Source organism: Podarcis vaucheri (genome assembly GCF_965113315.1).
Source record: "Podarcis vaucheri genome assembly, chromosome: 2".
Lineage (NCBI taxonomy): Eukaryota > Metazoa > Chordata > Lepidosauria > Squamata > Lacertidae > Podarcis > Podarcis vaucheri.
Genome location: NC_138760.1, coordinates 44844996 through 44869139, shown reverse-complemented (window position 1 = coordinate 44869139; position 24144 = coordinate 44844996). Strand labels below are relative to the sequence as shown.

At 42.5% G+C, this 24144-nt stretch overlaps 1 protein-coding gene across 1 annotated transcript; it reads left to right on the top strand.

Annotated features, from left to right (window-relative positions):
• Positions 1–2171: 2171 nt before the first annotated feature.
• LOC309527220 (cytochrome P450 2B4-like) lies at positions 2172–16435 on the top strand. Its single transcript, XM_082213853.1, has 9 exons — positions 2172–2442; positions 6486–6648; positions 7847–7996; positions 8476–8636; positions 10678–10854; positions 11789–11930; positions 14167–14354; positions 14857–14998; positions 15729–16435. The coding sequence occupies exons 1-9, from the start codon at positions 2275–2277 to the stop codon at positions 15914–15916; spliced, it is 1479 nt and encodes a 492-aa protein (XP_082069979.1). The 5' UTR covers positions 2172–2274; the 3' UTR covers positions 15917–16435.
• Positions 16436–24144: the final 7709 nt, after the last annotated feature.

Here is a 24144-nt window from a genome sequence, read left to right as displayed (position 1 = left end):
TCTGGTGGTTCTAGGACAGGCATAGGCAAACTCAGCCCTCCAGATGTTTTGGGACTACAACTCCCATCATCCCTAGCTAACAGGACCAGTGGTCAGGGATGATGGGAGTTGTAGTTCCAAAAAATCTGGAGGGCCGAGTTTGCCTAGGCCTGTTCTAGGAGATAAATAAGTGCCATTAAACTAGCTCTTCCAGTCCCTCACACTCACAATTCAGCTCAAAATTTGTTAACTGTTACACGTGTCTCAGGAAATCCACACATATGTGCGCTGTACACATGAGCTTTAAGCATTCTTGCAAGAGGGAAATCTTTTATGTGGTGCAACCATGTACCGCCCTGGACAAGTATCTACACTCTGAAAGGCTTCCAACACATATAAAAAGCTATACAAGTCTGCTTTCAGATGCCTTCTAAAGATTGTAAAGTTACATCTCCTTGACCCAGGGGCCTCCACAGTCATTTACGGACTCATTGTTAACATCGTGTTCATGGAAGACAATCTTACTCTGCTAAGATTGATCACCAAAGAAGAAGAAGAAGACCTCATGTGTCCCAGCTAGGGGCAAGGGGATGTATGCCCAACTAGATGGCCCCTCCTCTTCGGGCCTGGGGCCTAGCAAGAAAAAGCATCCAATTAAGAAACCAGCCACTGACCGTTGTTGGCAGAAAAGTTTGTTACCTGATGTCTCCCCTGACTTTCTCCATCTTCATACTATCAAGGACATCCTTGATTTCTTTCAGCTGCAAAGGCTTGCCATGGATTTAGTTTGCTGCAGATCTAACTGCTGAAGAACCAAATGCAGAAATAAACTTTAGCATTCACAGATCAAGGTTACTTTTCTTTCCTATACAACAAAAAAATAATACATTAGAAACTCTGAATTTATTTCTTCAGGTGTTGCATGTATTTGATTGAATCATAGAATCATAGAATCATAGAATCATAGAATCATAGAATCATAGAGTTGGAAGAGACCACAAGGGCCATCGAGTCCAACCCCCTGCCAAGCAGGAAACACCATCAGAGCACTCCTGACATATGGATGTCAAGCCTTTGCTTAAAGACCTCCAAAGTAGGAGACTCCACCACACTCCTTGGCAGCAAATTCCACTGTCGAACAGCTCTTCTGTCAGGAAGTTCTTCCTAATGTTTAGGTGGAATCTTCTTTCTTGTAGTTTGGATCCATTGCTCCGTGTCCGCTTCTCTGGAGCAGCAGAAAACAACCTTTCTCCCTCCTCTATGTGACATCCTTTTATATATTTGAACATGGCTATCATATCACCCCTTAACCTCCTCTTCTCCAGGCTAAACATGCTCAGCTCCCTTAGCTGTTCCTCATAAGGCATCGTTTCCAGGCCTTTGATCATTTTGGTTGCCCTCCTCTGGACACGTTCCAGTTTGTCAGTGTCCTTCTTGAACTGTGGTGCCCAGAACTGGACACAGTACTCCAGGTGAGGTCTGACCAGAGCAGAATACAGTGGCACTATTACTTCCCTTGATCTAGATGCTATACTCCTATTGATGCGGCCCAGAATTGCATTGGCTTTTTTAGCTGCCGCATCACACTGTTGGCTCATGTCAAGTTTGTGGTCAACCAAGGCTCCTAGATCATTCTCCCTTAATCAACAGAGAATTATTCTGACTTTTTTGAGGATGAAGCTGGTGTATGCAGGTGTGTGTGTTGTGTTTGTGGGATGGTGGTGATAGTGGAATATGTGTTCAGGCTATCAACCTCCACCTTTCCATTTTCATCCCAAACAACTCTCTCCTGCTGACTTGCAGATAAAAAGTTACATTGCTGTGAGTACACCAAGAAAGGCAGCCGGGAAACATCTATCATCTATACCTCACTCACAGTTTTAATGTGGCATAGATAGATTGATAGATGATAGATATAAGTAAAGTGTGTTTAAAGGTGCATGTGCAGATTCAAAAAAGAAGTTAAACACCCTCCCTGCAGCAGGTAAACACACCTTTTTACTGACTGGCTTCTCAGATAGCATATATTTGCCAGCAGCCTCCATGTACTCTTATCTCTCATGTGCCCCAGAGGGCATTCCTCTTTTAATTCTGAGTCAAGGTTAAGTTCAATATATATTAATGAATAACTCTCCCTGTTAATTATTAAAGGCCACATTTAAAAAATGAACACCAAAAGAGCAACAGAGATAATCCAGAGTCCGAGTTGGGTTGGGTCTCCAGCAGGCAGCTTTCTTCCACCTTGTCTTTCTTAAGTATTTTCTTAGATTTCTGACCAAAAGAACACCGAGAAAAATGGGGGTGGAAGCTCTGCTGCTTCTCAGCCTCCTCTTCACCTTGCTCTTGTTCTCCGTCAAAATGTACAAGAAGAAAGCCCAGCTACCTCCAGGGCCCACTCCTTGGTTTCTTCTGGGCAATCTTCTGCAGAAAGACGTCCTGCCTCTGAGCAGAAACTATGCAAAGGTAAGTCCACCTCTTGGAGACCACTTTCACTTTTCATTCGTGCCGTAAAGCAGATTTGGCTAGAATAAAAGGACAGAGAGACAGGAAGGCACAACGTTAATTTCTCCCTTCTTTAGTCTGGGTATGCCTGATTCTATCTGCTGCTTTGAGGAGCCCAAATATTCCTGCATCATAAGTGAACAGATGGGAAGTAATAAAAGGAACGTTTCCCATTCTCTTTGTCTCTTCCTGGAAGTGCTGCCTTGCTGAGAGGCTGCAGAGAGCACCATCTTTAAGAACATACAAAGAATCCTGAGGGACTAGATGAAAGACCTATCCATTCTCCAAGGTGTACATTCTCCTGCAATTCTGCTCTGCACCCACCCCCTGCTTTAGCAGTCAGTGTTTATTATTATTGCTGCTATAGATTTTCATGGATAACAAAGGGACATATTACGCAGTGGTGTAGCTATGGGGGAGGGGGTAGCTGGGTCCCCCCCCCCCAAGTGATGCTTCCAGGGGGCACCATTGAGGCTCCCAACCTGTAGGTATGTGTACATAAATGGGGGCGGGGATATGCCAAACTGGGTATTTGACTAAGGTGAAAGAAAGCCTAGTTTCGCCCCTGCATAATGTCTCTGTTTTCAGTTCGTAGAGCCCTATCTACAGGTCAGTAATGCTTGGTTGAGACATTACTATCATAGGCATTGTGAGGTTGGGGGAGGAGGGAGGAAGAGGTGGGGAGAGAGAGGTGGGACTAATGATCTTTCGAAGGGTAGTAATGATATTTGCATCTTTTGCATAGTGTATGTGTGGGGTTTTGTGTTAGCATCACGTGGATGGTTCTTGCATCTACAGTGGTACCTCGGGTTACATACGCTTCAGGTTCCATACACTTCAGGTTACAGACTCCACTAACCCAGATATAATACCTCGGGTTAAGAACTTTGCTTCAGGATGAGAACAGAAATTATTTGGCTGCGGCAGCGGCGGGAGGCCCCATTAGCTAAAGTGGTGGTTCAGGTTAAGAACAGTTTCAGGTTAAGAATGGACCTCCAGAACGAATTAAGTACGTAACCAGAGGTACTACTGTATTCATTTATTTCTTTTTTGTTGGCAGCGAAAGAGACTGGTTGGTTGCATTTGGTTGATTACAGTGAGTTTTGTTTGTGTGTGAGAGAGAGAGCGTGAGGGGTTGTTGGGTCAAATTAGCCATATCGATTCGTATGCTGTTGGGGGGTGTTATGTTGTTGTCTTGTTAGCAATTAATGTTCAAAGGCATACTATGTGTCATCTGCAGGTAATGTATCGCCATCTTGCCTAGAAGCCATTGATAGCCTTATTTGTCTAATCCACTTTAAAATCTGTCCAGGTTGATGACCATCCAGACATCTTGCGGTAGTGCTGCCTCTGAGAAGGAGCTCTTTGTGCTTATCCTGATTGTCCCACCAATCCGCTTCACTGGACCAGGAAAGCAAACTAGTGTTCTTACCCCACACCATGATAAATTGGATTCACCTCTGTTATGTCTCCTCTTAGTACATTGTTCCCTAAACATAAAAAGCTCCAAATGTTTTAATTTTTCTTCCTAGAGGCACAGCCTCTTGATAATTTTAATTGTCCTTGTTGGCAACTTTCCAGTTCTACAATAACCTGCCAGTTTCAATGCCACCCCTATTTGCTTCCATTCTGTAGACTTCCTTCGTAAGGTGTTTTGCTGCCTGAAGCAAAAGGCAAAAAGTTGCCTCCTCCCCGTCCTGTTCCATGTATAAAAGTCCAGCAGACCTTTGACTCTTATCTCAACATTCTCCATAGCACCTCGAGGGCAGTGACCTATGTTATTGCATGTACACTGGAAGAGAAGAATCATGTACATCACTTTGAGCTCCTTGGAAGATAGGGGTGGTATAGAAATGCAGTAGCAGAGTTCACACCATCTTAATCTCGTGACTAGTTTAGCCCTCCTGATCAGGTGCATTTGACTTGACTGAGACACATGACCAGTGTCAATAGCCTTGCTACACAGTTATTTTGATAGCCTCCTATGATGCCCTTGAAAAAGTTCCGTGTATTGTTCCATAAACATCCATAATGATTGACAGACTATTTGCTCTTCCTGCTCAGTTCCTGTTGGATCAGTGCCCCCTGTATTAAACTTTAAACATGCAGATATTTCATTGGGTCCCGGGACTGGATAGTCACCCAGCCACCCTTCTGCTGTGAACAGAACCTTCTCTTTGTGCGTGAGTTAAGAAGTGGCTGGTGTAGGTGCCTTTCCCCTGACCCATTTCTCCAAAAGAATTCAGTTGAGATTTCTTTTCTATTCATAAGTTACTTAATTTTCCCTAGGGTCGCTTTAAATTCATTTACTTTTTTCTTACCAGATCATTTCATTCACTCATATTCATTTTGCAATTAATCCATCCAACTTTATATACAAATCCTTATTAATCAGCACTTGTCTGCTGGTTCTTCCCTTGATTTGTACTTAGTAATTCACATAGCAATTTCTTTGGCTGATTCATCAACTCCTCTCTTTTTTCTCCTCCTTCCCCACATTGTTTGTGTCTCAAGGCCCCAAGACCCACCCCTAAAATATATACGCACAGACACTTATATTAGTTTAAGATTTTGGGCAATTTTTTTGGCCACAACTTTATTGAAATACAATCACGTGAGTGGTATTGGCTTAGGCATTGACTCCCCACTATAACTGGTTCCACTTCTCAGGGTGATCGTCAAATGGGGTAAACCAAACGAGGGAGCTAGGTCGATGAGGACCAACCTAAGCTCACCCCGGGGTTCCTGTGGTCCTGGCATGGCCCTAGCCCCTCAAGTGGACTTCGGACGAGATCCAGGACCCCCAGATTCCTTTAACGGAATACCCAGTTCCTGGAGGGGCAGGTGATGGCTGCACCTCCCCTCCCCACAATCCAACTGAGCCAATGCCTAACCGCCACCTTACAAGTTGTGACGATTTGCTAAGGGGTAGGTGAAAACCAAATGGCTAAAGCCAATCTGCCAAATGGAAAAATTCTTACCCAGCCCCTGTTCCAAAACAGGCGACCCAAACCAAAGCAAGGCCAAGCGACTCTAACTAAACTAGGGAGGGTGGGCGGGTGTTCAACAGTGCCAAACAAGTGCCACTCCTTGCATCACACTGCTGTTTTTAAAGCCCCTGGGATCACGCCACCCACTGGCTATTGGCTAAAATCGCCTGGTGTGATCCCAGGGGAATGGCCAGGACTTCTTGCTCCTAACCCCCCCCCCCATTTTAACACTATCAGGTGAGCTCTTGGGTCCCGCGTGCAACCAGGACCCTCTGTTATGAGGATCCCATTTCTAAACCCTTTTCTTCAGTTACTCAGATCTGTCTGACCACCACTCCCTTTTGCTTTCCAATAGGCTCTCTTCACACAGCTCCATTCCAATTTAAAATGTGCAGAATCTCATCTTGCTGCCCTACTTCTTGCTGATAAAACAATGAACAGGGCGATGATACAATGACTACTGCAATTGACACAAGATAATATCATCAAGTCAACTATCTGTAAACAAACAATAAACATCCATAAAAATTGCAAAAGCAGTTTCTTTCTCAAATAGGTTTTATCTTGAACTATTGCAAATGCAGTAATAAAGAACACTTAGCCCCTGGGACTACCAAATCATCGGGCCAATTACCTTCAGTTATCTTGGTTGAATTGAAACAATGTCAGTAGGTGGGAGGGGAAAATTGCATAGCTAGGTCAAATAAAAATAGGCTTTTCTGCTTCGAGAAAGAAAAGTGTGGGACCTCCTAGCTAGAGCAACACTTTTGGATTGTGATTAGTTGAGTAGTGCAGAGAGCTGATTGAGAGATAAGTATCCAGTACTCCTGGAAATGGGAGAGTGTGTGGAACAAAAAAGACTATAGCTTTGAGATTGGGGGGATTTAAAAATAAATTGCTGGGTTTTCACTTGATAGGGATAAACCCTGGTTGCCATAATGGGCCAGTCACCACTGATATATCCAGAACAGGTGTTGCCTAATAATCCATGCATTTTTAAAATTCTACCATCAGCTCTATGATAAATGGGGTCCTATCTTTACTGTCTGGCTGGGTCCCAAGCCCATGGTGGTACTCTGTGGATACGAAGTGGTGAAAGATGCTCTGTTGGATCATGCTGAAGAATTTGGTGGGCGTCCTGCCTTGCCTTTCAGTGATACAGTGAGCCATTTTAAAGGTAGGTAGGGGTCCTGTGCTTATTTGTTTATTGCTTCCATTTTAATGGGAGAAGCAGACTTAATTTTCAGGGGTCTCTAAGTAGGAATAAGCAGACATCGAGCCCTCCATTTTTCAACCTCAGGTGGAGCTAGATGTTACCACAAAAAGGAGTTTGCCACCCAAAATAACAGCCCTGAACTGAATTCTTCCTGACTGATAGTTAAAAAGGTAAAGGGACCCCTGATCATTAGGTCCAGTCGCAGACGACTCTGGGGTTGCGGTGCTCATCTCGCTTTATTGGCCAAGGGAGCCGGCGTACAGCTTCCAGGTCATGTGGCCAGCATGACTAAGCCGCTTCTGGTGAACCAGAGCAGTGCACGGAAATGCCGTTTACCTTCCCGCCGGAGCAGTACCTATTTATCTACTTGCACTTTGTGCTTTCAAGCTGCTAGGTTGGCAGGAGCAGGGACCGAGCAATGGGAGCTCACCCCATCATCTGGATTTGAACTGCCAACCTTCTCATTGGCAAGCCCTAGGCTCTGTGGTTTAACCCACAGCGCCACCCGTGTCCCGTGAGGGATATAGTCAGTCTCAAATAACCAACATGCTTAATTCTAAATGCATGAAGGTGTTAAGATCATAAAGTCAGCTGTCATGCCAAGCTTAGCTAGCTCAGCTTGGAAGGAAAGGCTATCAAACTCTTTGTTCTGCTTATACCACTTATAAGCATATAGTGGGGAAAATTTGGAAAGAAGTTAGAAGGGCATGTTTTAAAGGTCCAAAAGCCTATTCCCACACTTTACTTTGCTGCAAGTTTTGTGATGTTAAATCTCTGCTGGGGCTCTCTTACCAAAGAGTACTTGCCCCAAACCTTGATCTAGGCATCCAGGAAATTCTCCTTTTTATTCTTTTACCAAATCGAACATTTTGCCCATAACAGATATTTAATGAAAGACGTGATATGACATGACCCATACAAGAGTTTGCCTGTCCTCTCTCCTCCAGCACCATTTAACAATATGGAGAAATGACACAACATGTTCACGCTATAGTTCAGCACTGTTATTATGTGATAAAAAAGTTACATACAAACCACCCATGCCTTGATTCAACTACAAATGGGACTATAGGCTGAATGGACAAAGTGCCACAATGTAGAAACTTCCTGCTGAGAAAACTTCCTTCTAAGGGAAGGATCTTCACCTGTTTGCTTTCAGGACTGTCCAGCAGATCTGTGAAAAGATGGAAAGAGCTGCGCCGGTTCACACTCAGCACCCTGCGGGATTTTGGAATGGGGAAGAAAGCGATGTCAGCAAGGGTGCAGGAAGAAGTTCTCTGTCTGGTGGAGGCAATGGCAACCGCAAAAGGTCTTCCCAAGTTATCCTTATTACAAACACAATTTTGAAGTCCTTCAGGGCAGGAACAGTCCCAGAAAGTGGGATTTCTGTTAGTTATGTCACAGGTGTTCATGAATTTATTCCTATTAAAGAACTTGGCTGAGTTGTAAGGTACACCTTGAATGCACCAAGCTCTGTTTGTGCAGGGAATTCTTGACCACAGATATGGGGTAGCACATCTTCCTCCTTTGGGGAGTCCATAATGTTATCCTCAATAGTTAAGCTGCACTTACATCTTGCTAAATAAAGGGAATACAGGAGCTGCTGATACTATCATTTCCATGTAAAAGGAACTTAATCATCTTTTAATATAAGGGGAATACAAAATGCACCATGTGTCAGGTTCAATTGTGCAAGGAATTCTGGTTTACGTTATTCTGTTGTGCAGGCAGAGGAAGAGAATATTCACCTTGCCAAACTCTATTGACTGTGTCCTTTTGCTCCTGCAGGGCAGGCCTTTGATATAAGAAAACACTTGAGAACTGCTGTTTCTAATGTGCTCTGTTCTGTTGTCTTTGGGAGTCGCTTTGAGTACAAAGATCAGGTCTTCCTGGAGAAGCTGCATATCATGGAGGCTTTTGTGGGCTACCTTGTGAGTTATATGGGACAGGTATGTTGTTCCTTCTTACAAGTATATCCCATGGACCCAGAACCTTGGTTCATCTTAGTGGACATGGGTCTGGTATAAGCCAGGTGCACCATGGGGTATATTCCCCTTTACCTTTTCCACTTTCTCTGATCCTTGTCTCTATTAAATTCCACATGACACAAATCACATACATCTTGGCTTAAATTGCAGAGCATCAGCAAATTAACCACTCAAAATACAGACCTAGAGAAATTCTTCTGTAGGCATGTTGGTGGAGCACTCCCCCGGGTTAGTGGTGAATTTTCCCAGTTATTCATTATCAAAGGATTGCTTATCTAAAGGGTTCTAGTTATCGGTAGATAGCTGTGTTGGTCTGCCGTAGTCAAAACAAAATAAAAAATTTCCTTCCAGTAGCACCTTAGAGACCAACTAAGTTTGTTATTGGTGTGAGCTTTCGTGTGCATGCACACTTCTTCAGATACACTGAAACAGAAGTTCTACTGGAAGGATTTTTTTTTATATCTAAAGGGTGTGAAGACAGTCAGAGCTGGGCTGAATATCTGCTTGGGGCAGGGGAAATGAGTCTGAAACTCGGACACTCCCCTTTCCCAGGGAGTATAAGGAAAATATTTTTATCTGGGCTTTTCTTCAGCCGGAACTCAGTGAAACTCAATTCTGGCACCTCTCAGGTGCATGCTATTGTCATTCTAAGAGAGCAAAGGAGGTGTTCATGGTGAGTTCCGGTGCCTCTTTTTCTAGAAAAATGGCACTGATTCTTATCATGGATTGGCTTTCAACTGACATCACTAAAAAGCTTCCCTCACAACTATGAGGTTATCCACACCTCAGATTGCCCCACCACTTTCCCCCAGGAAAACCCATTGTTTAATACTGAATTGGAACAAACAGCAATCAGGTTTTCTGCAGGCTGCTGTTTGCTCTGATTAAGCACTAAAGAGTGGGTTTCCTGGGGGGAAAGAAGCAGGGCAAAGGCAGAACCACTCAGACCTGTGCCTAGAAAGAATGGGCCAAGTGCAAATCTGCTTGGAGCTGTGCTTTCTAGTCATAAATAAGTGGAAGTGTGGGAGAGGCTGGGCAATTAACCCTTTGTTTCTCTCTGGTCTGTCTGAGAAGCTCAGCATGTGAGGACGTATGGGTTGGTTGCTACAAGCTCAGACCGCATGGCTCTTACAAGCTACTCTTGAGTTCCTTGTATGCCAGTGATTGAGCCTGGGCCCTGCTGCATGCAAACCTGGTGCTCTGCCACTGAACCTGTCTCCGTAGTACAGTATTCTAGTTTCTAGTCTACTCAGCGTTAATATGTATGGTACATGTATCAACTAAGCACAGAAACATTCAACCAGGGGTGGTGCATCCCATTTCATGACTTGAGACAAAACAAGGTGAATTCTTAGCCAGCAGAGAAAGGAGTGGGGTGGGCAGGACATATAAGGAGGGTACCCTTCAAATACCACCTGAGGTACCTGCTTCACTCCACTTCATGGATGGGCCAGACCGGCATACAAGGTACAGTTAAGCTAACATTATTTTTTTTAATGAGTCTTTGTTGTAGAAACATCTAGAACCTATTTCTACATTATTTTGTTTCAGAGAATAAGCAGGACAAAAAATAAACAATGCATTTGCTTTTTAAAAAACAATGTTTTATTTTACAATTCACAGTAGGAAGTCAATTAGGGCTGCGATCCTAACCCCACATACCTCAGAGTAAGCCTAGTTTAATTCAGTAAGGCTCATTTCTGGGCAGGCATAGTTAGGATTTCTGCCTCAGTGGATATGGGCAGGATCTAGTGATAATGAATATGTAAATATAGTAGACTGTAAATAAAGGAGACCAAGAAGAAGAGGAGGAGGAGAGATGATTTATTTACAATTGTTTGTTTGTTTATTAAATTTAAATCCTGTCATTCCTCTTGAAGGAGCCATGGATTGCAAACATTTTGCAGTAGATTTCTCCAACATCCCTAAATCCATAGACTCAGCAGGCAGTTCTAAAATGATAAATTCAATATACAGTTGTTATGTATTATTTCTGTTCCAGGTTTATAATGTGTTCTCGAAAATAATGCCTTACCTGCCTGGACAGCACAAAAAGATTTTAGGAAATTTTGAAAAAATGTATGCTTTCATCAATGAGAGGGTGGAATCGCACAAGGAGACCCTGGATTATCAGGACCCCCGTGACTATATTGACTGCTTCCTTATGAAGTCAGAGAAGGTAGGAGGTTATATAATTACCCTTCTCCATGCTTCTGATATGTCTCTTGTTTGTGCCTACATTTGAAAGTGTCTCATATGGCTGCTGCCCTCCCTCATTCTGATCCTGCATTCTGGCTGTGGTGGTTGGCCATTGTGATGATCTCCAGGCTAATCTCAGGTTTCCCTCAAGTTTATTTAGACATCAAACCAAGCAGCAGGAGAGCAGCTGAAAAAATAATGCCCATCATTATAACTATACATGGGATTGTTTTCTTCATGGTTCTATTATTTGGTTTTCAGTTATCTTTTTATTTTCAGCATTATAGATATGGTGCAATAAGCCATGCAGGTTTTGTGTTCCTTATGAGTTACTGCATGGGAAAGACTGAGATGTCTCAGACCCTCCAGAGTTTGACATTCTTAATGTCAGGTGGTGCATTCAGACACAACAATTATGATTTACTTTTCTTAATTGCCAATCAGGTCAGCTTGCCTAATGCTTCAGATTCCCCGATGGCCTCCTTCAGCAACACTTCTGGATCAGCAAGTAGATTGAGTGGATTGGATTGACCATTAAATGCCACAAGACCTTTAGCATCATTTGAAAATCTGATCTTACTTACAAATGAATATACCCCCCCCCCAAATAAACACTAGATCAAATAATTAATGAGTTATTTGATAGAGTATAGTAGTTTTGGGGGGGCAGGTATATTCATTTGTATGTAATTGGAGGATGCAACTCCATGAAACAGCACCCCTTTTTGTAGAGAAATGTCCCTGAATAAAACTATATTCAATTAAAAAACAACAACACTGTACTTACACTGCAATAAACCATGCAAGTATAGTGCTCCATCCAGTTACTGCATTTATTGAGATGTCTCACTTCCTCCGTCTCTCTTTCAAATAGACGTTTTAAATTATTCTCTTTTTCCTTTTCTTTTTTACAGGACCAAACCAATCCTGAGGCCATCTACACCAAAGAGGAGCTTATTGCGATTGTGCAGGGGCTCTTTATTGCTGGGTCATTGTCCACAAGTGAAGTTTTGAGCTGTGCCCTTCTGGTGATGGCTAGATTGCCACACATTCAAGGTACATAAATTGCCCCAAAGACTGAAAGGCTCTGCCTTTCCAAGGTGGAAAGGGTAATAGTAAAGAGAAAGAAAAAACAAACAAACATTAAAACTGCAGTCAGTACAACTTGCTCACAAAATGTCTTCTCCTAGGTCCATGATAAAGGTTTCCATTAGGAAACCTCCACTTTTATTTTTTATGACTATTTATTTTGGATAGATTTTGAGGATAATAATAATAATAATTTATTATTTATACCCCACCCATCTGGCTGGGCTTCCCCAGCCACTCTGGGCGGCTTCCAAAAGAATATTAAAATACTATAATACATCAAACATTAAAAGCTTCCCGAAACAGGACTGCCTGCAGATGTCTTCTAAAAGCCTGATAGTTGTTGTTCTCTTTGATATCTGGTGGGAGGGTGTTCCACAGGGAAAGCTCCACTACCGAGAAGGCCCTCTGCCTGGTTCCCTGTAACTTGGCTTCTCGCAGTGAGGGAACTGCCAGAAGGCCCTTGGTGCTGGACCTCAGTGTCCAGGTAGAAAGATGGGGGTGGAGACGCTCCTTCAGGATTGCTTTGTTTTTTTTATGTTTTAAAAAGTAATACATGTTGGCAGATGGAGCACATAAGGATAATATTTCTGGAGGAGACCAAACAGCCCATCTATTCCCATACAGTGGTACCACGGGTTAAGAACTTAATTCATTCTGGAGGTCCGTTCTTAGCTTGAAACTGTTCTTAACCTGAGGTATCCCTTTAGCTAATGGGGGCTCCTGCTGCCGCCGCGTAATTTCTGTTCTCATCCTGAGGTAAAGTTCTTAACCTGAGGAACTACTTCTGGGTTAGAAGAAACTGTAACCTGAAGCGTTTCTAAACTGAAGCTTTTGTAACCTGAGGTACCACTGTATTCCGTGTCCAAAAGTGACCAGAGAGATGCCTCTGGGAGGTTTTCAAGCTGAGCATTAACGGAATTTTCTGAAAAACGTGATATGGAGCTGATATCTATGGATTTCTAAGATTCCTGTCTGTCTCATAGATCTCAGTGAGAAGTGCTCCACTTTCGAGGTTATAAACACTGCAGACGCTATCATATGTATATTATAAGCATATGCACTCCAATTTTCCGAAAGTAACCAGCACATAAATAAGGATGCTACATCAATGATATAATTTATGAAAAATTGATAAAATTCTCATAAATTAATACGACAATAGAGTACCGTCCTCCCAGAGTTATGTCCTTCATGTTCTGTCTTCCTGGACACTGATGTTTATCTTTCCCTGAGGGAAAAGGGCATCTTCTCATTCACCTCAACTCCACAGCACTTCACTCCAGCGAATTTGGCACTCAGGAACTAAAACTTACATCCCTTTATAAAACACATACTTCAACAAAGAAGGACCTTACCATGTAATGAATAACTGCACCTAAAACTTTAAACTTCACTACTGAGCTATTCTTAAGGGTTCACAGCCTTACACAAAGGAGAACGGGTTATTTGCTCATAATGCTGGCTGCTCCCTGCCTCAGCTCTTGTTAAAATGATCTAAAGCAGTGGGTTACATTTGCACCAGCCTCAGACAGATGTAGCCACTGGATACCAGAGGCGATCCTATCGGAGCCCAACTCCGTGTATGAATCAGTTTTAAATGGTTTCCTCCTCCATCCCTCAAAGCAACAGTCCTCCTAGTCCCTGGTATTCAGATGTTAGACTCCCCAACAGAGGTTTTCATTCTGATTCTAATGGCTCCATGAATTTGTCTTGTGGCAGCAAATTATGACTTTTAAATATGCATCATTTAAAGAAGAACTTTATCTTTTCTGTCCTGAGCCTAATGCCTAAGCCCTTGCCTTTGTTGACCCTGATTTACTACCCCAGGACTCCTTTTGGGGGGGGGGAGTGGGAGTGGGATATAAGTTTAATGAATGAATAAAAGGTATTGTGTGAGGAGATTGCATAAAGTTTCCACACCATTTATTCAACATGTTTTGCATGATTTCATGAACATCTCTAAGATAAAAAGCCCACATTCTTTCGTAACGTAAGGTGATCCCCTTTAGCAAAGGGGACAAAAGCCGAATTCCTTTCATCTTTGCATGCCATCTTTAAAAATGGGCTCCTGTCAGGATGCAAATTCATGTAAGTCAGTGTTACTTTTCCTTCCGGTTGGAGAATGTTGAAGGCTATCACTATGTCAGAGGAGAAGTAGTTACAGAATTCTGGAAGTAGAGCTGAATTTTTTTTCTTACAGAAAAAGTTCAACAGGAGATCAATGATGTGGTAGGTGCCAACCGTATCCCTGGCATGGAAGATAGGGTGAGGATGCCCTACACCAATGCTGTTCTCCATGAGGTTCAACGATATCAAAAAGGGAGCCTTGAGAGCATCCCGCGTGCAACAACACGTCCTACAAAATTCCGGGGCTATCTTATCCCCCAGGTTTGTGTCACATGTGAAATGATCAGGTTACTGTGGAGAGGGGGAGGGAGGGATTTACCATCCCACCAATGACTTTGGCCTGCCACAGTCCCAGCCAGTGCAGAGACAAGATATGCTGATTACAACCTCACCCCCCACATTCATGGTGATTTTTCAGAATGCTGTGCAATGACTTGTTTCTATATATGACAACCAACTTTAGGAATCAGTCTCTCCCATAAGATGGCTGCTTCTTATGGATATGACTCTGAAAAACAACAAGCAGCATGTCAGCTAATAATATACTGACAGTATTTTTATAACACTATACTGTATCAAAATTATGAACAGAAGGCATATAATATGTGCATGGAGTCACGAACTTATTAGAATCAGATAAATGTCCCATAACCAGGAATGGTAGGATTGGTAAGTCACTGTCAAAGATCACTGAAACAGAGGCAAAATGTCTTATGTTTATGAAGCTGAAACAAATAATGAAATCTGTATCTTCTCCCTGAAGGGAACGGCAGTCTGTGCAGAGATTTCAACTGTGCACTTTGATCCTCTCCAGTGGGAGACTCCAGAAGAGTTTAACCCGGGTCATTTCTTGGACGAGAAGGGCAACTTCCGGAACAGGGCTGCCTTCATGCCTTTTTCTGCAGGTGACTCTATAGACCTAGATTCTCATATTGTGGGGTTGGGTCCAGCAGCTGGCATGTGGATGGCTGGGCAGCTGGACTCCAGGAAGTGATAGTGCTGCCAGGAGATAAGTAAGAGGTTTGGGGAGGGATTGTCTACCCACAAGACATTTCTCTCTGCCTCTGTCCTCCATTTCCTGCATCTTGAGCAGAAAATTTGTAAGCATCAGCCTGAGGAAGGGACAGTTCAGTTCCCAACTTTTGGACCACTACCTACAGGAACCACTTGGGCTCTGTGTTAAGAAAGAGAGTTGGCATGATGAAATGAGAGGAAAGAGTAACTCACACTCACATAATCTTTTATATTTCTTTGCTCTGAAACTGCTTATGTGTAGCTTTCAGCAAAGATTTACACATACACACAGACGGAAGCCACATTATTGTGTTTTCTGGCAGGAGAATAAGCCAAGCAGTACTTTAGTGTTATATAACATGCTCAGAATAGAAGTCCACCAATCAGCCAAAGAATTGAGAAAATGACATGAGACCAATATCTCCAAAAACATACTTGCCTGAAACACTTCACCTTCACATCACAGTGGAAACAGAGAATTGCAGGACCACTTGAGAAATGGTCTCACTGCTGTCTTTCTTATGCAGTTCCATTATTTCAAAATGTGTTAGCTGAGTTTCTTGGGCACTACTATATAGGTATTTGGTGACTGATGAGCACTGCCCCCTTCTTTTCATCCAGGAAAACGGGCATGCCCAGGGGAAGCTCTGGCTCGGATGGAGCTGTTCCTGTTCTTCGGTGCTCTGCTCCAGAACTTCACCTTCCAGCTGGTGGGAGATGCCAAAGACAAGGATATATTTACTTTGTATCAGGACACTGGCCTGATGAAAGGAGACTTGCCACTGAAATTCATTAGACGTTCAATATGATCCGGTGACAGCAACAAAGCAAAATGGGTGGTGCCAATGCATCTCAGTATATTTGAAGTAGGAAGAATATGATTATTGGGAGATCTGAATCACACAGTACTTAGAAAAACTATATATTTCAAACTATAGCTCACATCATGCTGGCTGGGCCTGCTGGGAGTTGTAGTGCAACACTTGGAAAACCACAACTGAGCCACTTCTACATTAGAAGCATCAATCCAGAAATAAGTAGTGATAGATACAGTAAAAAGGGCAAAGATCAATAAAGCTTTGGGAGCAGATGGAATCTCAGTGTTATGACCTTTAGGAATAACTTTCTAAAGTGAAGAATGAGATATTACAAATGGGCAAATTGAATTCTGTAACAGGTCTATAACAATAGCATTTTAAAAAAAAAATCTAAAAAGGATCATAATTAAAAATCATATAGATCAAGATGGATTTTGCATAATGAAGGCTCATATTAGGAAAATAATAAATCTAGCTGTGCATCTGCAGCAGCTCAACTGGTCACCTTTATATACAGCATCTATTCCTTATTGGTCTCAACAGCCACAGCAGGTGCTGTAACCCTCCAGTGGTTTGACTTCACCCCCAAAGTTGCACTCCTCCATTGTCTCCTGAGACAGACGAATGCCAACAACTTCATTTATGCATGAAAAACAAATCTTGAACGAGTAGTTACGTTTCCAGATGCAGAAAAAGCATTTGATAATATCACACGTCAGTTTCTCATTGAACAACAAATTGCTGCAAACACCTGTATCTCCCCCTCCCCCTTTAATTTGTTGGTAAAATGGGATGAAATTACGGGCATAGTAGACCCTTTGAGGGGCATGAAAATTGCCACATATTAGATAAACGGGTGCAAGAAATCTTGGACTATGATTTTCTAATGGTTTAGTAATGCCCTTCTTTGTTGACACCTGTGCGCACCACCACACTTGGCATCTGAGACAATTTGCAAAAAGAGCACCCCCGCGTAAAGAAGAAGCTTCCTTTGCTCTTCCAGGGAGGTAACAGATTTTCACTTTCGTACACAGTTTTTCTCTCCATTTCCCCATGAATGGTAGCCACACTCCTTCAAGCCAGCACTGTATCAACTTTGGACTTTCCTAACATTCCTCAGTTCTACCTATGTTTTTCTTGCATCTTCTGCTCATCACTTGCTAAGTTGCATATAAGAACCCTCCTATTTCCTTTTTCTGGATTTCAGTCCTAGGTCCACTTTGAATACTGTTTGTATAGTCAGTATTATAATGTTACACCCAATCTCTGAGCACCAGGAGTTTTCAGGGGAGCCAGCTATTTAATGAGCACTCACTCTGATTTGTTTGCATCACATGCATTTTTTTTTAGCACCATGAAACTGGCTCTTCCAGTTCCTCACACTCTAGCTCAAAATTTCTTTAACTGATATACGTGTCTCTGAAAATCCACGTGTATGTTGCCTTGGACACATGAGCTTTAAGCATTCTTGCAAGGGGGAAGTCTTTTATGTGGAGCAACCATGTCCCACCCTGGACAAGTATGTACAAGGAATTCAAAATGTACCAGAAACAAAGCCAACTACCACCAGGTCCTACTCCATTGTCCTTTGTGGGGAACCTCCTGCAAATAGATTTCAGGCATCTGTCCAAATTATATCAAAAGGTAAGACACACACATACACAACTTCCTGGCATTCTCTCACTATTCCCTATTTTTATTTTGGATCATACAATTGTTTGTTGGTGTGGAGTGTTGCTGGGTTTCCTCTTCTTGTTAAATTAAAATAAAACATTGGCAATATAATATTTTGTAGGGTTTCAATGAAAGTGATATTCGGGGAGTCCTCATCAGATTTCATGTAAATTGTTTGCTATAGGTTTGCTTTATTTTCTTTTTTACATGAGTTCTTTTTTTAAAAAAAAAATGTTGGGCTCAGTAAACATATTTATATACACCTGCTGACTTCTTCCTTTCTTTACTGTATACGAGCAGCATACAGTATACAGTGTGCATTGCTTATATGTGGCATGGAAATTAACCTGAGGCACCTTAACTTTCCATTTTCTTGCCACTTAGTGCATGAGTGAATTTGCAAGTGGTTTAACTCTTCTCAAACAGAATAATAATGAGAACCGTAGGTCTTCTGGAGCGTACTGACACCCCATAGGTCACTTGAAAAACTGGGCTGTTGTGACAGTATCTATTTGTTACAGTATTGGGTTAAAGAGTCTTCCTGTATTAAGGTGAGCAGTTATAACTGGGGTCCCAAGTAAGCCCCTTCAGCTATCAGGCTCCATCTGCACTATACGTTTAAAGCATTATTATGATGCTTTAAACAGTCATGGCTTCCCCTAAAGACTCCGGGGGAGCTACAGTTTGTTAAGGGTGTTGAGAGTTGTTTGGATATTCCTATTCCTGTTACACAACTACCATACCCTGAGTGGTTTAACAATCAGTCCCTCTTCCCAGAGAACTCTGGGAATCTGAGCTCTGTGAGGCAATATACATTCTGATTCCATACATGTTTTCTCGCAGAGTTCATTGGTGCTCACTCTCAAGAAAACATGCATGGTAGAGCACGATATTGCAGCCTAACTGTGCATATGCATGCCTATCCAAAAGGAAGTCCCACTTAGTTCACTTTGCTTACTCGTAAGAAGCAGCATGCATGTGTGCTGCCTATACCTCCCATTAAAGCATGCTAAGATCACAAACATTTTTAGTAGTAGTCTTTTAATGCAGCTGCCCAATGAATCATACACCTCTGTAATACTTTCCTCAGCTCACCAAGCAGTATGGCCAGATATTCACCATCTGGATAGGAGCAAAGCCTATGGTGGTGCTATGTGGATATGAAGTTGTGAAAGATGCTCTGGTTAGTTATGCTGAAGAGTTTGGTGGGCAAAGTAGCCAACCAAAAATTTAGATGAGTGTTTTTGTTGTTTTTGTTGATCTTAATTATGATGATTTCTCCCTTCTGTTTCAAAGGAAGTGTCCCGTTCAAATTGTCTTAGGGCCTAGATTATACCTGTCTCCAGTGCTTTTCTCTGTGGGTATGCAGGGGTATGCATACTGCGGGTATGCAGGGGTATGAATGATTTTTTTCTCACCAATCAAGCAGTTAAAAGGTAAAGGTAAAGGGACCCTTGACCGTTAGGTCCAGTCGCGAACAACTCTGGGGTTGCAGTGCTCATCTTGCTTTATTGGCCGAGGGAGCCGGCATACAGCTTCTGGGTCATGTGGGCAGCATGACTAAGTCGCTTCTGGTGAACCAGAGCAGCACATGGAAATGCTGTTTACCTTCCCATGGAGTGGTACCTATCTATCTACTTGCACTTTGACGTGCTTTCGAACTGCAAGGTTGGCAGGAGCAGGGACCGAGCAACGGGAGCTCACCCCATTGCGGGGATTCGAACTGCTAACCTTCTGATTGGCAAGCCCTAGGCTCTGGGGTAGTCAGATTTATTTATTTTCTAATTGATACTGTATGTCTGCTGTCAGAGTCTACTCAATGATGATATGATGTCTGATATATTGAAATCTTGCAGAACCTGACCTGTCTTATATTGGCTATTTTTTCATATAACGGGAAGCAGCTACAGTTTATAGAACCCTAAACTATGGGCAATCTTAACTATGGTTTGTCGAAACTGATTTGCTTCATAAACTGACCTATGTAGTTGTCTTGTTATTATTATTATTTATTATATCCCATCCATCTGGCTGGGAGTCCCTAGCCACTCTGGGCAGCTTACAGCCAACTTTGCCAAACTACACTTGGTTTAGATTTGAACTTCATGTTGAGTTATAGTTCACCTTCCCATCTCTTCCTCAAAGCCACACCTGATAACAGAGAAGTACAGAAATCCAAGGCTTGCTGAGAGTCATTCTCACAATAGTAAATCATGCTTTAGTTAGTGTATTGCTTAAATGTCTACATGTGCGATGTTGTCAAATACTAACTTATATTTTATGCTATCTGGTAAATTTGTCAAATGTTGCTTAATAGACATTAACGGATGCCCATGGGTCACTGAGATATCACAGATTGTTGGCAACATGATTTTTTTTAAAAACTTATCTATTTTTTTCTCAGAAAGGGTAAATATGGATGAAATCAGGGAAAATACAGGTTGGCAGTTTGATGCCCATCACCTAATGCGGACACCATCAGTACCACAATATAGATCCATCTGGAAGAACCCACAGTTGAAAGTAAAACACTTCTGAGTACTAGCTATTTTGCAGGTACTATCAAATGTTGAATTTCAGTGTCAAATACTGATGATGACTATCAAAGATATGTGTATATTTACAGTGGTACCTCGGGTTACATATGCTTCAGGTTACAGACGTTTCAGGTTATAGACTCTGCTAACCCAAAAATAGTACCTCGGGTTAAGAACTTTGCTTCAGGATGAGAACAGAAATCGTGCTCCGGCAGCTCAGCGGCAGCAGGAGGCCCCATTAGCGAAAGTGGTGCTTCAGGTTAAGAACAGTTTCAGGTTAAGAAAGGACCTCCGGAATGAATTAAGTACTTAACCCGAGGTACCACTGTACCATCAAAATCCACTGAGGGCCATTTTGAGGAGAATTGTGCAGGATATATTTGTTCAGTTCTAGACAGTGTTCAACTGTCATGTGAATAATTATGACTTTCTCCATTTCCAGGAAAACAGGCATGCCCAGGGGAGGCCTTGGCTCGAATGGAGCTCTTCTTGTTCTTCAGCATTCTGCTCCAGAAGTTCACCTTCCAAGAGGCTGGAGTTTCAGATGGGAGGCATGAACATTCTGCATGGAATGAGTTTAGGCTGAAAGGGGTCTTTCCTCCAATACAAGCCATTAAGCGTCAAATCTAATCCTGCAATAGCAATTAAACAATCTGTAGTTTACTCATAGCTTTTCAACACTCACCTAATGTTATGGCTTGGTCCCTCCCACAAACGCAAGACTACTCTGGCTGTTAATTATTTCAGATTTATTGCTAAAACAACAAACTAGGATGGAGCTCCTCTACTCATCGTCCTCCCCAGAAGATGGAGTTGCCCAGACTGAGCTCCTCCCCTTTCTCCAGCACAGAAGCCCCCACCTTCTTTTCCAGTATCTTTCACGCATCTCGGCCACATTTGAGTTGCTTCGTGCATTCCAACATCTGACTCACTATTGGAGCTCTCACCCAGCCAACTGTCACTCTGGCCCTGTCTTTCGTCTCCCCTTTGTTCAGAGCTCAGATTACAGCTGCTCTCCCCTTTCTCTCTGTCTTCTGCTGTAAACTGTTCTTTCTCTCTCTGCCTGCTTCTTCTCCTCCTCCTGTCAGCATCTGAGCTTCACTGACACCTAAACACACCACATGGTTAAGCACTGGAATGGACTTAAATTTTCTGAAAAGCCACAAAAGTGTTTAAGGAATTGGAGGATATTCAAAAGGGCAATATGATTATGGCAGGAGATTTCAATATAGTATTAGATAAACGATTGGATAAGTCAAATCCTACCCCAGAGGAAAGATGTAATAACATTACAGGGTTAGCTAAAATTATGAAAAGGAAAGATATGAAAGATGTTTGGAGAGTGATGAGGGGAGGAGAGAAGAAACCGTCTTGAGGGGCTGGGAGCTGGGGGCACTGTCATACGCCCCCTTCTCCTAGGCCGTGTTCAGAAAGTGGTGGGGGGGATGAGTGTTCCGACCCCTGGGCTCTCACTTGTGGGGTGCCTCAGGGTTCTGTCCTCTCCCCCATGCTTTTCAACATCTACATGCAGCCACTGGGAGAGATCATCAGGGGGTTTGGGCTGGGTGTTCATCAGTATGCAGATGATACCCAGCTCTACCTCTCTTTCAAATCAGAACCAGTGAAGGCGGTAAAGGGCCTGTGTGAGTGTCTGGAGGCAGTTGAATGATGGATGGAGGCTAACAGATTCAGGGTGAATCCTGACAAGACAGAAGTACTGTTTTTGGGGGACAGGAGGCGGGCAGGTGTGGAGGATTCCCTGGTCCTGAACGGGGATAACTGTGCCCTGAAGGACCAGGTGCGCAGCCTGGGAGTAATTTGGGACTCACAGCTGTCCATGGAGGCACAGGTCAAATCTGTGTCCAGGGCAGCTGTTTACCAGCTCCATCTGGTACGCAGGCTGAGACCCTATCTGCCTGCAGACTGCCTCGCCAGAGTGGTGCATGCTCTGGTTATCTCCCGCTTGGACTACTGCAATGCACTCTATGTGGGGCTACCTTTGATGGTGACCCAGAAGCTACAACTAATCCAGAACGTGGCAGCTAGACTGGTGACTGGGAGCGGCCGCCGAGACCACATAACACCGGTCTTGAAAGACCTACATTAGCTCCCAGTACGTTTCTGAGCACAATTCAAAGTGTTGGTGCTGACCTTTAAAGCCCTAAACGGCCTCAGTCCAGTATATCTGAAGGAGCATCTCCACCCCCATCATTCTACCTGGACACTGAGGTCCAGCACCAAGGGCCTTCTGGCAGTTCCCTCACTGGGAGAAGCCAAGTTACAGGGAACCAGGCAGAGGGCCTTCTCGGTAGTGGCGCCTTCCCTGTGGAATGCCCTCTCACCAGACGTCAAATAGAACAACTACCAAACTTTTAGAAGACATCTGAAGGCAGCCCTGTTTAGGGAAGCTTTTAATGTTTGATGTATTACAGTATTTTAATATTTTTTTGGAAGCCGCCCAGAGTGGCTGGGGAAGCCCAGCCAGATGGGCGGGGTATAAATAATAAATTATTATTATTATTATTATTATTATTATTATTATTATTATTATTATTATCATTATCATTATTTCTCACCAATGCATAAGTCCTACTCAACGATCAATTACATCTTCGCTTCAAAAAACGTAATATCTAAAATAATGAATACTGAAATTGGAATAATAAAGATAACCAAGCACGCATTACTTAATATGGTATTAAAAATAAAGGAAAATTATAAGGAAGCCAGAAAATGGAGGCCAGACACGAGGATCTTCAATAACAGTCAAACAGTAAATAAGATAGGGAAATAATTATTAGACATATGGGAGATTAATGAGAAGGGGCAAAGTACTCAAGCAATAATATGGGATACAATGAAAGCAATGATGAGGGGAATTAGTATTTGGGAATCTAGTAAATTGAAAAAACAACAACAAGACATTAAAAAGTTAGAGGAAGAAATTAGGACACTGGGAAATCAAAATATTAATGATAAAGATAAAATAAGTTATGCATAATTGCAGGTAAGACAGGAAATATGCAGGAGAAATGATTTTGAGGAGATATGGAAGGTGTTTGTAGAATTTGTACTGTTAAAACAGAAAGGGGTCAAACCATCGCAAGAGGTGTTGAAATTTGGGGAGGTTGGATAGTTACAACGGAATGATCTCAGTGGTGGGGTGCACATTTTTATTCTTATTTATTTATAATTATTACTTTGTCAAAAAAAATAGTTATACGTTTAATGTAAAAAAAAGAGACTTCATAAAATAGTGCTCCTTTTGACCCCTTGCTCATCCAGCTGTGTGATATTAGAAAGGTACAGTAGCCCTAGACTTCAAACAAATAAAGAAGATTGTATGTAGCAGATCCAGAATATTCAAATCACAAAAAAATGACTGTTTGGCTAGGGAAGTGTGGTCTTTAAGCTTAGCAAAAACTTCCCATTTAATTTAATTTACCCAGCTTTCATAATTTTGTTTTCTATTAAGTTGGAATGATTTATTTTAAAACCTTCCATTTTGAATGGATATAGATGTTTATGAACCCTGTTTTCCACATAACACATTTTTAAGGCTGCTATGTTTGGGGATGAGTACTACGACCCACGCTTCTAAAATGGCTGTTAAACTGTGAAAATATCTGACACCCAATTACATTGGGTTGTAATTCAGGGGTCAGCAAACCTTTTCAGCAGGGGGCCGGCCCACTGTCCCTCAGACCTTGTGGGGGGGGTGGACTAAATTTTTTTTTGGGGGGAATGAACAAATTCCTATGCTGCACAAATAACCTTTTAAATAAATGTTGCGTATTAAATAAAAGCACACATTCTACTCATGTAAAAACACCAGGCAGGCCCCACAAATAACCCAGAGATGCATTTTAAGTAATAGGACACATTCTACTCATGTAAAAACACGCTCATTCCCAGACCTTCCGATGGCTGGATTTAGAAGGCGATTGGGCCAGATTCGGCCCCCCAGACCTTAGTTTGCCTACCCATGGGTTATATCCAACATTTGCA